At 37.4% G+C, this 14,804-nt stretch overlaps 1 protein-coding gene across 1 annotated transcript in view; it reads right to left on the bottom strand.

Annotated features, from left to right (window-relative positions):
- The window catches only part of SLC2A13 (solute carrier family 2 member 13), a 450,742-nt gene that overhangs the window by 335,726 nt on the left and 100,212 nt on the right, over window positions 1–14,804 (bottom strand). Inside the window, exon 3 of the mRNA XM_070454573.1 lies at window positions 2,153–2,361. Coding sequence (XP_070310674.1) covers window positions 2,153–2,361 — 209 coding nt within the window. The remainder of the gene's footprint in view (window positions 1–2,152; window positions 2,362–14,804) is intronic.

The following is a 14,804-nucleotide window of genomic DNA, read 5'->3' as shown; positions in this document are numbered from 1 at the left end:
TAACTGCAATCCTGTGTACCTATAAATATAAAAACCCATTTGATTATACATTCCAAATAGTCATGAGAGGCAATGTGCATTGTCGACAACTGCATGGCTAGACCAGTCAAATTCTTAGGTAGTCAAAATGAAGCTACATGTTCAAAGCTGTGGAGGAAACTCTGTGGTATACCCACTCCACAACAAGAACATGTTTTTTTAATTAAATTGTTGTCCTATCCCTCACATAAATTAATAAAAACTTATGTTCTAAGTAGTATTTAGTGTAACCTAATACTCAACAAATATTTCCACTCACACATTATTAGCATATGGGTTTCAAGAGTACTGATTACTACAAAAACAACCTCATATATAATTCAAGTAATTGATGAAAGGAATTTAGTCAGAAGCATAAAATAAGCTATTTGTAATTTAAATTAACATGTGAAATTATATTTTAAAACCTAATACAATCCTGAACTCATAAAAATGAATTATTTTGTTGAAGCAAAATTCTCTTTAATGTTTACACTAACGTGCAGGGTACTTGGGCTTCCCAGGTTAGCACTAAAGTAAAGAATCTGCCTGCCAATGCAGGAGTTATTAGAGACGTGGGTTCAGTCTCTGGGTTGGGAAGATCCCCCGGAGGAAGGCATGACAACCCACTCCAGTATTCTAGACTGGAAAATACCATGGACAGAGGAGCCTGGCAGGCTGCAATCCACGGCACTGCAGAGAGTCGGACACGACTAAAGTGACTGCACACACGGGCACAGGTGTGCGCAGAGTACTGGAAATGCTGCCAACGCCAGGCACATGGTGTATGTACTGAGAAACTTTTTGGTAAAAGTGACCTTCACCTAGATTGGGCTCACAATTAGCTAAAGGCTCTGGTCTTAGCAAGGCAGTAATAAGATCACAGTGCTGTGCTGTGTATATCTAAGTCAAGTCACGCTGGGCTCCCCTGCTGGCTCAGTCGATAAAGAATCCGCTTGCAATGCGGGAGACCTGGGTTCGATCCCTGGGCAGGGATGATCCCCTGGAGGAGGGCACAGCTACCCACTCCAGTATTCTTGCCTGGAAAATCCCATGAACAGAGGAGCCTGACAGGCTACAGTCCACGGGGTCGCAAAGAGTCAGACACAACTGAGCAAATAAGCACAAATGCACACACGTGTGTCTACCAGAGTGAGCAGTTTCTGAAAAGCATCCATTCCACTGTTCCTTCAGCTCTACCAAAGAACAGTAACAGAGGGGAGTGAACAGACCTTCCAAGACTTGTGTAAGACATATATCAATAAAGGGCTGTGTTTGTGTTTGGTATTTTTTCAGGTGTGAATAACCATTTTACTAATATAAGTTAAGCATCTCCACTGAACAACCAATTACTATAGAGGCAGAAGGAAAGTTGAGAGAAAGTGAAACAATTTTGGGGAATGTGAATCCAACGGGCATTGTAAAATATCTATTTTCTTCCCATCATAAAACTCTGGCAAATTGCTGACTCAAATCAGGCTGTCAAGATTATAGATCCTGTCTGAGAATTTTTAAATCCCTATATGATTTCTTCTCTGAAATTATATTCATCAACATAAATTAACCAGAAACTTGCTTTTTTTTTTGGTTTCTGACATAGTAGAATTGTAATTAGACAATCAACATTTTAATGAAAACAGGGAAATGCAAAACTATTCCATAACTAGTATATGAAGATATATGCTTAGTTAGTATGGAAATTAATGTAACACATGTAAACAAGGTGTTTAATTTTACTTAAGTGTTTTATTTTGACAATAGTTCACGCTGACTTTTTATTTAAGACAGAAGGTCAATAATGCAGGTTTATCTTTATATATTATATATTTACATGTAAAATATACTAAAAAAATGTTCCCCTATACAAAATGACACCTATATCAAGTATATCTGACTTAAAAGAAATCACGAAAATAAAAATTATGTGAGGACAGTGGCATTCTGGGCATTTTTTTCTTCATTCTTTTATAACACAATTATTTGCTTTTGAAATTAAAATACATTTATTTTGGCTTAGTTATACATAAAGAACCACTTCATCATTTAGATATATTAAATAAAACTAAAAGAGTATGATTTATAAGTAAAATTATTATGGAGTCTTAAAATTAATATACATATAAAAGTCACATACCTGAGCCAACCTCTTTTTCCTCTTCTTCAATGTTGTTTTTGATACTATCATACTCCTCATCAATGGTCTGGTTACCACGCATCTGAGATAAAATTCTACGGGCCTTTTGAGTCTGTCCTTTCTGAATAAGCCATCGAGGGCTTTCAGGTAAAAAGAGAAAGCCAAAAAACTGTATAACTGCTGGAATTGCTGCAAGTCCCAGCATGTACCTGCAATAAGAAATCAATATATTGCTGTAAAATGTGGCCTTATAAATGCTGAGTATGAATATGTTTGCATTTACCACATTAGGAATAACATATAATGGTAAAATTTGATTTTCTTTTCATCATATATATATATATATGTGTGTGTGTGTGTGTCATCAAAAATAACAACATTTTTTTACTGTAGCAGGAAATTGAAAAATAAGAAATCTGATTCTTCTTTATCTCTCCCACAAATTACAATGACAAGGAATGGACAAAAGTCACATTCATCACAGATATACATTCTGAACCAAACACAACATGCAAAACACCATAATCACCATTCCTATCTAACACTACTATAATTTTGCAATTTACAACATAAACATGGAGTTAAGACAAAATCCTCTAATATCTGGTTAGAAGATATACTGTTCATTAAAATATATGCTCAGATTTCTTTACAGTTATTTCTTCTCTGTAAATAACCAGTTATGATTTCATTTTGCCATCAAGCAGCCATATGTTTTCAGGCCAAAAGCACTTTACTTTGTTTTTTAAAAAAGACAAGGAGATGGGGAAGGACAGAGAGTTAGAAAGCATATAGCAGCCGATAGCAGAAAAAATATAGTTAGATGCAAATAATGATTATTAAAATGTTTAGGAATATGAAAAAGCTGCTTATGTTGTTTCAGTTGTCCTCTTCTTCAGACGTCTGTTCTTATTTTTAATTGTAGGATAATTACAATATTGGGATGGTTTTTGCCACACATCAACATAAGTGTCTATTCTTAATGACTGGCAAAATTCTAAATAGCAAATAAGCACACCACTTTAAATCCACCAGAGAAATAACAAAAATACCAATATGAATATATCAATATCAAAGATCTCTTCAAAGTATTCTGACCACTGGACTAATCTCCTAACATCTCCAGGCCTCAATTCTTTTAAACTGAGTTATATTACATAAACTTCAAGGCCTCTTTAAACTGATGGGTTCTATGAATCTAGGAAGAATCAGACACAACTGAGCAACTTAAAAAAAAAAAATCAATCTAGGACACTTGGATGTTTCCTACTGATCCAAGTTCCCAGAATATTTTCCATGGTAGATATATGGTGGTAGAGCTCAGAAGGCCAGTCCTGATTACATAATTATCCATAAATTAATGAGAATCCACCTGACTAAATACACTTTTCAAAGCTATTGTAACATTTCAGTTCAGTTCAGTCGCTCAGGCATGTCTGAATCTCTACGACCCCATGGACTGCAGCACGCCAGGCTTCCCTGTCCATCACCAACTCCTGGAGCTTGCTCAAACTCATGTCCATTGAGTTGGTGATGCCATCCAACCATCTCAGCCTCAGTCATCCCCTTCTCCTCCTGCCTTGAATCTTGCCCAGCATCAGAGTCTTTTCCAATGAGTCAGTTCTTCACATCAGGTGTTAAGCTATGCCAAACCAAAAGTACAGCAAACCTGAAGATTCCATACACATGTTTTGTGAACAATTCTATTATTTTCCAGGCAATTTCATTTTAATTCCAAAGAGAGTAGAAAAGCAAAATACAACTGCTACATAAGTGTTCAGAGTATCTATTATGACAAACTGTAGCAACAAATACACTCAGAAAAATTAACTAAGATACAGAAAGTAAACAAAGTGTTTATGAATGACTGACTAAATAAATCACTTGACCTACAATATTAAAAGATCTTATTAGACATGTTTCATACTTTAATCCATTAATTTTGATGATTACACCAATACTGATCCATTCCTTCCTCAGCTCACCTACAAAACATTTTTAACCTCAATTTATGTTATTATACCTTCAGTTCAGTTCAGTTCAGTCACTCAGTCATGTCCGAATCTTTGTGACTCCATGAATTGCAGCATGCCAGGCCTCCCTGTCCATCACCAACTCCTGGATTTCACTCAAACTCATGCCCATCGAGTCAGTGATGCCATCCAGCCATATCATCCTCTGTCGCCCCCTTCTCCTCCTGCCCCCAATCCCTCCAACCATCAGGGTCTTTTCCAATGAGTCAGCTCTTCACATCAGGTGGCCAAAGTACTGGAGTTTCAGCTTCAGCATCAGTCCTTCCAATGAACACCCAGGACTGATCTCCTTCAGGATGGACTGGTTGGATCTCCTTGCAGTCCAAGGGACTCTCAAGAGTCTTCTCCAAAACCATAGTTCAAAAGCATCAATTCTTCAGTGCTCAGCTTTTCTCACAGTCCAACTCTCACATCCATACATGACCACTGGAAAAACCATAGCCTTGACCAGACGGACCTTTGTTGGCAAAGTAATGTCTCTGCTTTTTAATATGCTGTCTAGGTTGGTCATAACTTTCCTTCCCAGGAGTAAGCGTCTTTTAATTTCATGGCTGCAATCACCATCTGCAGTGATTTTGGAGCCCAAAAAATAAAGTCTGACACTGTTTCCACTGTCTCCCCATCTATTTCCCATGAGGTGATGGGACCAGATGCCATGATCTTAGTTTTCTGAACGTTGAGCTTTATGCCAACTTTTTCACTCTCCTCTTTCACTTTCATCAAGAGGCTTTTTAGTTGCTCTTCACTTACTGCCATAGGTTGGTGTCATCTGCATATCTGAGGTTATTGATATTTCTCCCGGCAATCTTGATTCCAGCTTGTGCTTATTCCAGCCCAGCATATCTCACGATGTACTCTGCATATAAGTTAGGGTGACAATATACAGCCTTGACGTACTCCTTTTCCTATTTGGAACCAGTCTGTTGTTCCATGTCCAGTTCTCACTGTTGCTTCCTGAACTGCATACAGGTTTCTCAAGAGGCAGGCCAGGTGGTCTGGTATGCCCATCTCTTTCAGAATTTTCCAGAGTTTATTGTGATCCACACAGTTGAAGGCTTTGGCATAGTCAATAAAGCAGAAATAGATGTTTTTCTGGAACTCTCTTGCTTTTTCGATGGTCCAGCGGATGTTGGCAATTTGATCTCTGGTTCCTCTACCTTTTCTAAAACCAGCTTGAACATCTGGAAGTTCACAGTTCACGTATTGCTGAAGCCTGGCTTGGAGAATTTTGAGCATTACTTTACTAGCGTGTGAGATGAGTGCAATTGTGTGGTAGTTTGAGCATTCTTTGCGATTGTCTTTCTTAGGGATTGGAATGAAAACTGACCTTTTTCAGTCCCGTGAGCACTGCTGAGTTTTCCAAATTTGCTGGCATATAATACCTTATATTATAATAAATTATTTGCGTATTTCACTTGATTGCATATTTAACCATGTATTCAGCAAAGGACGTTATAAAGTATCTTGCACAGTGGGTATTTAGTAAATGTTTTGTGAAATGATACAAAACAGCTGTATAATATAAACTGTCTATAAAATCTAAACAGAAAATAACTATTTCACATTTCTATAATAACATTTTATGCAAAACCCTACTGGGTCATTTAGGTCTGCAAAGTTACAGAGTAATTCTTTCCAAGAAACTAGATTTTTGTAATTCAAGATATAACCAAAACTTTTCTTCTGAAGAAGACTCAATCGATGAGAACTAAAAAGATTAGCTCACCCAAAAGCATATTTCTGGCCTCTTTCCTTTACAATGTTAATTTGTAGAACCAAATCTGTTACTTAGATGTATGATTTAATGCTGTAAATGAATGAAATTTCTATTAAGTTGTGTTCTCTCTTTAAAAATTTAAGAGAAAAGATTATCCTACACTGCCAATTACTTAAAAGAAAAGCAATAAAAAGATGACTTGAAGAGTTTACTCATTGGAAGACCCTGATGCTGGGAAAGATTGATGGCAAGACGAGAAGAGGGCAACAAAAGATGAGATGGTTGGATGGCATCACTGACTCAACGCACACGAGTTTGAGCAAACTCAAGGAGACAGTGAAGGACAGGGAAGCCTGGAGTGCTGCAGCTAATGGGGTCACAAAGAATCAGACACAAGTCAGCAACTGAACAAGAACAAATAAAAAGATAGAAAGCAAATATGTTGAATTAGGAAATAAATAAGAAAAATACTAACGGTGAAACCCTTTATGTTCATTTCTTTATACCTTTCTCGATCTTTTATTCTGTTCTCCAAACCCCCTTTAGTGATGAATTAAGATTAAAGGGATACACTAAATACTTCAAAGAAGCACTGAAATGAATATAGAAACTGAATCATTTTTAGACCCAAAGATGCTCACGTAATACTTTGCACTATTGTAGGCTTCTCTGGTACACTTCATTATGCTCATTATGTTCATTTCATTATGTTCATTAAGAACATAAGCTTTTTTAAAAATTAAAAGAAAAAAGAAGAGGAGAAAAGGGAAAAGAAAAACACAAACATACATATTAGCTTGTTTTCTAAGCCAGCTGTAGGAGACAGAATACTTCAGCCCTCCAGTCCTGAAATTTCTAAATGCAAAGAGTCTAGATCTGACATTTACAATTCAATGACTTAATACCAGGATAAGAAAAAGAAACTCACATTCTATTGCCAAATTGTAAGGAAATTAAAGCCTATTTTCAGAGACTGGTCAAGATAAACATGTTTTATACATTTACATCCTAAGATTTCTCTTTTAAAAGTAAAACAAAGAAGCTTATTCTCAGTTCAGCTCGGTCGCTCAGTCGTGTCTGACTCTTTGTGACCCCATGGAATGCAGCACAGCAGGCTCCCCTGTCCATCACCAACACCCAGAGCTTGCTCAAACTCATGTCCATCGAGTTGGGGATGACATACAACCCATCTCATCCTCTGTCGGCCCATTCTCCTCCGGCCTTGAATCTTTCCCAGCATCAGGGTCTTTCCCAAAGAGTCAGTTCTTCATATCAGGTGGCCAAAGTATTGGAGCTTCAGCTTCAGCATCAGTCCTTCCAATGAATATTCAGGACTTATTTCCTTTAGCATTGAATGGTTTTATCTCCGTGCAGTCCAAGGGACTCTCAAGAGTCTTCTCCAACACCACATTTCAAAAGCATTAATTCTTCAGCACTCAGCTTTCTTTATGGTCCAACTCTCACATCCATAGTCAGCAAATAATGTCTCTGCTTTTTTTTTTGTCTCTGCTTTTTAATATGCTGTCCAGGTTGGTCATAGTTTTTCTTCCAAGGAGCAAGCGTCTTTTAATTTCATGACTGCAGTCACCATCTGCAGTGATTTTTGGAGCCCAACAAAGTAAAATTGGTCACTCTTTCCATTGTTTCCCCATCTATTTGCATCTACTTCCCCATCTTTGCATCCGTGATGGCACCAGATGCCATGATCTTCATTTTTTGAATGTTGAATTTTAAGCCAGCTTTTTCATTCTCCTCTTTCACTTTCATCAAGAGGCTCTTTAGTTCTTCATGTTCTGCCATAAGAGTGGCATCATCTGCATATCTGAGGTTATTGATATCTCTCCCAGCAATGTGATTCCAGCTTGTGATTCATCCAGCCCAGCATTTCGCACAATGTACTCTGCATGTAAGTTAAATAAACAGGGTGACAATATACAGCCTTGACATACTCCTTTCCCAATTTGGAACCAGTCTGTTGTTCCATGTCCAGTTCTAACTGTTGCTTCTTGACCTGCATACAATCTAGGCTAGTTAAAGCACTGCTACAGACTCACCAAGAGTCCTCTAAATCTAAGGAAACCAAATGAATGACAAGAGTACACTAATAAACCAGGCAGGCAATTCCCAAACAGACAAGTAGCCCCCTGATGTGGGATATCTCCTTATTATAATTCAAATCAAGGGTTCTAAACCCTGCCTACATACACATTAGAATCACCCAAGAGGCTTTTAAAACATACCAGCATCCAGGTCCCAACCACCCCAGAAATTCTGACTAACTGGTTTGGGCTTTAAGACCAGGGAATTCTATTTTCTTAAAAGTTCCCAAGGTGGTACTAATGTGTCTTCCTGGCTGAAAACCACTGATCTAAGTATTTTAAAAGCCCAGGGTTAAAGTGAACAATAAGTTCTCAAGGTCCACATTTTAACCAAATGCCATTTACCTTCTAGAGGCCAGACAGCACATCAAGCTGAAAGAATGGGAAAGGAGCTTGACTCAAGAAAAAGTGCCAAGCCTTCATGAATTCTAAAATCTTAAGCATTTTCTTTAATATCAAGATCACTCATAGAAAGATACCTTTTAAAACCTGCTAAGCTGAAGTTAACAAATGAGCTATTCTCTGGAACAACTAGCAGTACCCGGACCTACATACCAGACAGCTAAGACAGGAACCTCAAACACTAAGCAATACTTTCAAATTGTGTGTTTGGGCCAGCTATCAACAAAGGAGACAAGCCTGGTTTCATCTCTGAGTAAGCCTTCCCAGTGTCAGGAACTGAAACTCTGTAAACCAAACATCCTTCCTTCCTAGGTGTCAACCTTCGACACTACGGCTGAGCAGACCTGCTAAGCTGCTGCTATCAGGTGGCCTGATCCTCACACAAAACCAAACAAGTCCTTCATTGAACTGAACATTTACAATCAATCTTGTCTTAAAGGAATCACATTGCTCTCACCTATGAAATGAAAGACAAGTGTCCTCAAACAGATGGACATTTGAGACACAGTATTTTGCAGTTCATAACTGCCCTTCTCTGAACTGATGACAAAATGGTTATCTGATAACACAGTCAACAGATAAACATATTATTTATCTCTAGTATTTCCACAGTGATGTTAATTATGTTCCAAATTCATGAACATCTACTTGAAGGTATAAATTTAGCTTGGACATATGATCATTTCACAGTAACAGCGAAAGTAATAGATAACGCATAGCATTAGCACTAGTTACTGTGTGCCAAGCACTGCTCAAAGGAATTAAAATATCCTAACTTACTTATCTCTAAACAACCCTAGGACATATGTACCATTATTATTACCATTTTAAAGACAAGGAAACAAGGCACAAAGAAGATAAAGAACTAGCATGCAGTGGAATTAGGATTAAAAACCCAGGCTTCCTATAATAAATGTTTCTTTTAAGTTAAGCTACAATAAATGTTTAACAATTACTTGATAAAATTCATAAGAGGGGGCATACATTTACATTAGTCTCATATTTAAATACTTTGAAGGATCGCTTCAGAAGTTTGTTGTTTACACATCTCTCAGTGTTGTTAACACATCTCAGTAAAGCCCAGCAGCAACAGAAGGAGAAAGAGTCTGGGTGCTGTCCTCCCAGTCTTGCCAAACACAGCACTGACCTAGGCACCCACTGGGCTAAGGATCTGCAAACTGGACTTAACAACGCTGACCTGCTAGTGGCAAACCAAATATCTTTTTATCCTCTCAACACCAGAGTGTTTCTATGAGAACAGCTGACTATTAGTTAAAAGAAAATATAATTTGTAAGGGTAAACGTCTACTGTTCCCTATGCCAAACTGAATTTTGATGTCATTTTTCTTTAATCTATACAGGTAAATTTTTCATACAGGAAAAATCTAGACAATAAGACAACAGATAATTTAGAAGAAGATTGGAGCAACAAAATTTTGACTTGAGAGTTGATCCTCTTAAAATGTTTTATATGACAAGCTGGGCTAGGCTGTGCTAAGTCACTTCAGTTGTGTCTGACTCTTTGTGACCCCATGGACTGTAACCTGCCAAGCCCCTATGTTCATGGAATTTTCCAAGCAAGAATACTGGAGTGGATTGCCATTTCCTCCTCCAGGGGATCTTCCCAACCCAGGAATCGAACCCACGTCTCTTACATTGTCTGCATGGGCAGGCAAGTTCTTTACCACTAGAGCCACCTGGGAAGTCTCTTTATGTGACATATGTGATATTAATAGATCTAAAGTTGCTTTTCTCTACATTTTGTTTTCCAATGTCTGCCTCCCAGAGGCTTCCCCAAAAGGAACTGTGCTGGAGAGAGTAACTGTTACCCTGCATCATATTCTTTTTTACTTCTTTTCTCCCCTCTATTCTTTTTCTTCCTCAAATTCTCAAATGACAGGAAAAAAGGTTACTAGGGTCTTGTAATGTAAGAGCCATACATACGATTTATGGTCTTAATTATAAGTCAAGCTATAACAGAAAGACTATCACAGCTAGGGGAATTGTATTACAAAGTGTTATATTTAAAACAAACTACACAAAATTATTTTCATGGCCCTTGAGGCGCTGGATTCTACTAACAGAAGACATTTTCATGTGGAAAAGCCCAGCAAAGACTTTTTTGGACACTGCAGTCATTTAGCCAATTATCCTTCTCAAGAGCCTTGAGAGCATTAAGGTACAGCTCAATAATCACTTCCTTACCTGTCTCTAGACCTCAGGTTGTTAAAAATTTACATTTTTAAGCCAAATCATCACATTACATTTTTCTAGTCATAGAGAATCTTGATATTTTTCAAAACACAATCTCTGAAACTGTCTTGGGTACAGGGAGGGTTTTTAGCAATATCTTCTAATAATATAGAACACCATCTTATAATAAACTGGAAAAAATGTGTTTGTTATTCTAACAGTTTTACCTCCATTCTTTATCTTCTAGTTTACATTTATATCTATTTTCTATTAATTTAGAAATAAGAATGTTATGCTAGCCCATTTCTATGGGCTAGTATGTTAACTCATTTCTAAGAACACAAATATATTAGAGGAATACTGTATCATAAATACTAAGATGCTGTGCTTTATTCTTTTTTTTTTTTTTTATTTTTTTTTTAATTTTTATTAGTTGGAGGCTAATTACTTTACATCATTACAGTAGTTTTTGTTATACATTGATATGAATTAGCCCTGGATTTACATGTATTCCCCATCCCAGTCCCCCCTCCCACCTCCTTCTCCACCCGATTCCTCTGCTGGAGACGGTGTGGAGAAAAGGGAACCCTCTTACACTGTTGGTGGGAATGCAAATTAGTACAGCCACTATGGAAAACAGTGTGGAGATTTCTTAAAAAGCTGGAAATAGAACTGCCGTATGACCCAGCAATCCCACTTCTGGGCATACACACCAAGGAAACCAGATCTGAAAGAGACACATGCACCCCAATGTTCATCGCAGCACTGTTTATAATAGCCAGGACATGGAAGCAACCCAGATGCCCATCAGCAGACGAATGGATGAGGAAGCTGTGGTACATATACACCATGGAATACTACTCAGCCATTAAAAAGAATTCATTTGAATCAATTCTAATGAGATGGATGAAACTGGAGCCCATTATACAGAGCGAAGTAAGCCAGAAAGATAAAGACCATTACAATATACTAACACATATATATGGACTTTAGAAAGATGGTAACGATAACCCTATATGCTTTATTCTTTAAAACTCTACAATTTAAAACTGGCGTCCTTTCACATGTAATTTTGAAATAAACTTTAAATCTTTTTTTCCTGAAACGTTTCACTGAATATCAGAACAAGTCAGCAGTTAGAATCAGTAAATTCTTTGAAAATGTTACTTTATAAAGATTTATGTTACTTTATGCTTATTTAGTGGAGAAGGCAATGGCACCCCACTCCAGTTCTCTTGCCTGGAAAATCCCATGGACGGAGGAGCCTGGTAGGCTGCAGTCCATGGGCTCGCTAAGAGTCTGACACGACTAAGCGACTTCACTCTCACTTTTCACTTTCATGCATTGGAGAAGGAAATGGCAACCCACTCCAGTGTTCTTGCCTGGAGAATCCCAGGGACGGGGGAGCCTGGTGGGCTGCCGTCTATGGGGTCGCACAGAGTCGGACACGACTGAAGCGACTTAGCAGCAGCAGCATGCTCACTTAGAATTCTAAGGCTGAACTTCAAACATCTGAATGTAAGTTAAGTGCCAAACTCTACGAAGTTGAGCATCATGAATAAACTTAATCAGAGTACTGTATTGTGTAAATCCAAAAACATCTCCCCAAGCTGCAACTTTCCAATATATTGATCGTTATACTCTATTTAGACTGGTAAGAATTTCCCCTTAAAAAGGCATAAGCCAATTCCTTCAAACCACATCCAAGAACACAGTCCTTCAGCCCTGTATCTTGAGCTACTCAACTTTGATGTTTAAGAGTCCTGTGGATTTTGAGTTTTTTCATATATTTCTCATATACTTTAAGTAATAATACATGAGTAATACATTTACTCCAAAATTTCTATTCTTGGATTTACAAAAGAAACAGCCCACCTTTAAATATTAATAACAAAATATTTACTCAATAGTCATCAAACATAAGTTACGATTTATATGTGTTCCTACTTAATGCAAAAGTTTTAAATGCAAGAACACAGTACTGAATTTTACTATCTGCTACAGTTATAACAACTTACTTCATAATATATTTTTTAAGTTTTGTTCATCACTCAGAAAAAATTAAATTAAGAATTATACTGCCTTAAGAAGGCTGCAAATGAATTTATCTACAAAACCAAAATAGAGTTACAGACATAGGTAATAAATTTATGGCTTCCAGCAGGTAAGGGGGGGAGAGGAATAAATTGGGAGACTGATATTGACACATATACACTACCATATATAAAATAGATAACTAACAAGGACCTAGGACAGGGATCTCTATTCAATATTCTATAATGGTCTATATGGGAAAAGAATTTAAAAAGAATAGATATATGCACTTGTATAAAAGATTCACTTTCAAGTTTACCTGAAACTAACACAACATTGTAAATCAATTATATCTCAATAACAAATTTTTAAAAAGAAAAAAAATACTGCCTAATTAAAACCTCAGGCTTCTGCCATTAAGGGCTATATTCTGTATTCATCAATGATCATTCATATTGTCAATGAGTAATACACTTGAAAATCTGAAGGAAGACAGAACATACAAAAGACACACAGCTGGGGGTAAATAATTAAAAAAAAAAAGTGTGTCAAGTTGTATTCTCTCCAGTAAAAAAAAATGATACATCAGCAGCAAATGAGCCATTTTTGTGTTACCTAGTAAATGCGTCTATGTAAAAAAAAATCATAGCCATAGGTATAAACATAGACATAAGCCAAAGAAAATATTAACTCTATCTACAAATTTAGGGAAAAAAAGTCTCTGAAAGAAATCTGAGGTCAATACACAAGGCAAGTGGCTTCAGTTCAGTTCATTTGCTCAGTCGTGTCCAACTCTGAGACCCCATGGACTGCACCACACCAGGCCTCCCTGTCCATCACCAACTCCTGGAGTTCACTCAAACTCATATCTATTGAGTCAGTGATGTCACCCAACCATCTCATCATCTGTCATCCCCTTCTCCTCCTGCCTTCTATCTTTCCCAGCATCTGGGTCTTTTCCAATGAGTCAGTTCTCATCAGGTGGCCAAAGTACTAGAGCTTCAGCGTCAGTCCTTCCAATGAATGTTCAGGACTGACCTCCTTTAGGATTGACTGGTTTGATCTTTGCTGTCCGAGGGACTCTCAAGAGCCTTCTCCAACACCACAGCTGAAAAGCATCAATTCTTCAGCGCTCAGCTTTCCTTATGGTCCAACTCTCACAACTATACATGACTACTGGGAAAAACCATAGGTTTACCTAGACGAACCTTTGTCGTCAAAGTAATATTTCTGCTTTTTAATATGCTGTCTAGGTTGGTCATAGCTTTTCTTCCAAGGAAGAAAATTTCATGGCTGCAGTCACCATCTGCAATGATTTTGGAGACCAAGAAAATAAAGTCTTTTATTTTCTGTCACTGTTTCCATTGTTTCCCCATCTATTTCCCATGAAGTGATGGGACCAGATGCCATGACCTTTGTTTTCTGAATATTGAGTTTTAAGCCAGCTTTGTCACTCTCCTCTTTCACTTTCATCAAGAGGCTCTTCAGCTCCTCCTCACTTTCTGCCATATGGGTGGTATCATCTGCCTATCTGAGGTTATTGACTTTTCTCCTGGCAATCTTGATTCCAGCTTGTCCTTCACCCAGCCTGGCATTTTTCAAGGCATGTGGCTTGGCTGAGGTTATTTAGTGTTGTAGTCACAGTAGGATCAGCAAGATACACTAGCTTTGATAGAATAAGATTAGATGCTATTTAAATAAATGAATGTGGTATTTGGCAGAGATATTAGATAGTTCTAAACAACATGGCAAAATGCATCAAGACTTGTACAAAATTCACAGTAAGAGTGCAGAAAATAATGTGCACACAGCCATACATATATATATATATATATACCCTCTTTTTTCAAACTCTGAATATCCATATGCAAAGCTCTATGTTTGAGATTATGGAGATACACAAATGATCAAGAGACATTTCCTTGCTTCAAGGAACTTATACCTAGTAATTGTGGAATGAAATAGTATTATATAATTGCTATGATTGAGATTTAGTCACTGTGTAAAAATAAGGGGAAAAATTATTTCAACAGAGGATATTAGAAAAAGTGTCATGGTAAAAACAACATTTAAATTACCACTGACCATTGCAGAAAAGGAATATAATGCAAGGAGCCAATATAAGATTCAAATTAAAGACTTTCCTGGTGGCTCAGTGGATCAGAATCTGCCTG

Source organism: Odocoileus virginianus, chromosome 24 (assembly GCF_023699985.2).
Source record: "Odocoileus virginianus isolate 20LAN1187 ecotype Illinois chromosome 24, Ovbor_1.2, whole genome shotgun sequence".
Lineage (NCBI taxonomy): Eukaryota > Metazoa > Chordata > Mammalia > Artiodactyla > Cervidae > Odocoileus > Odocoileus virginianus.
This window is presented reverse-complemented; position numbering and strand designations above follow the sequence as displayed.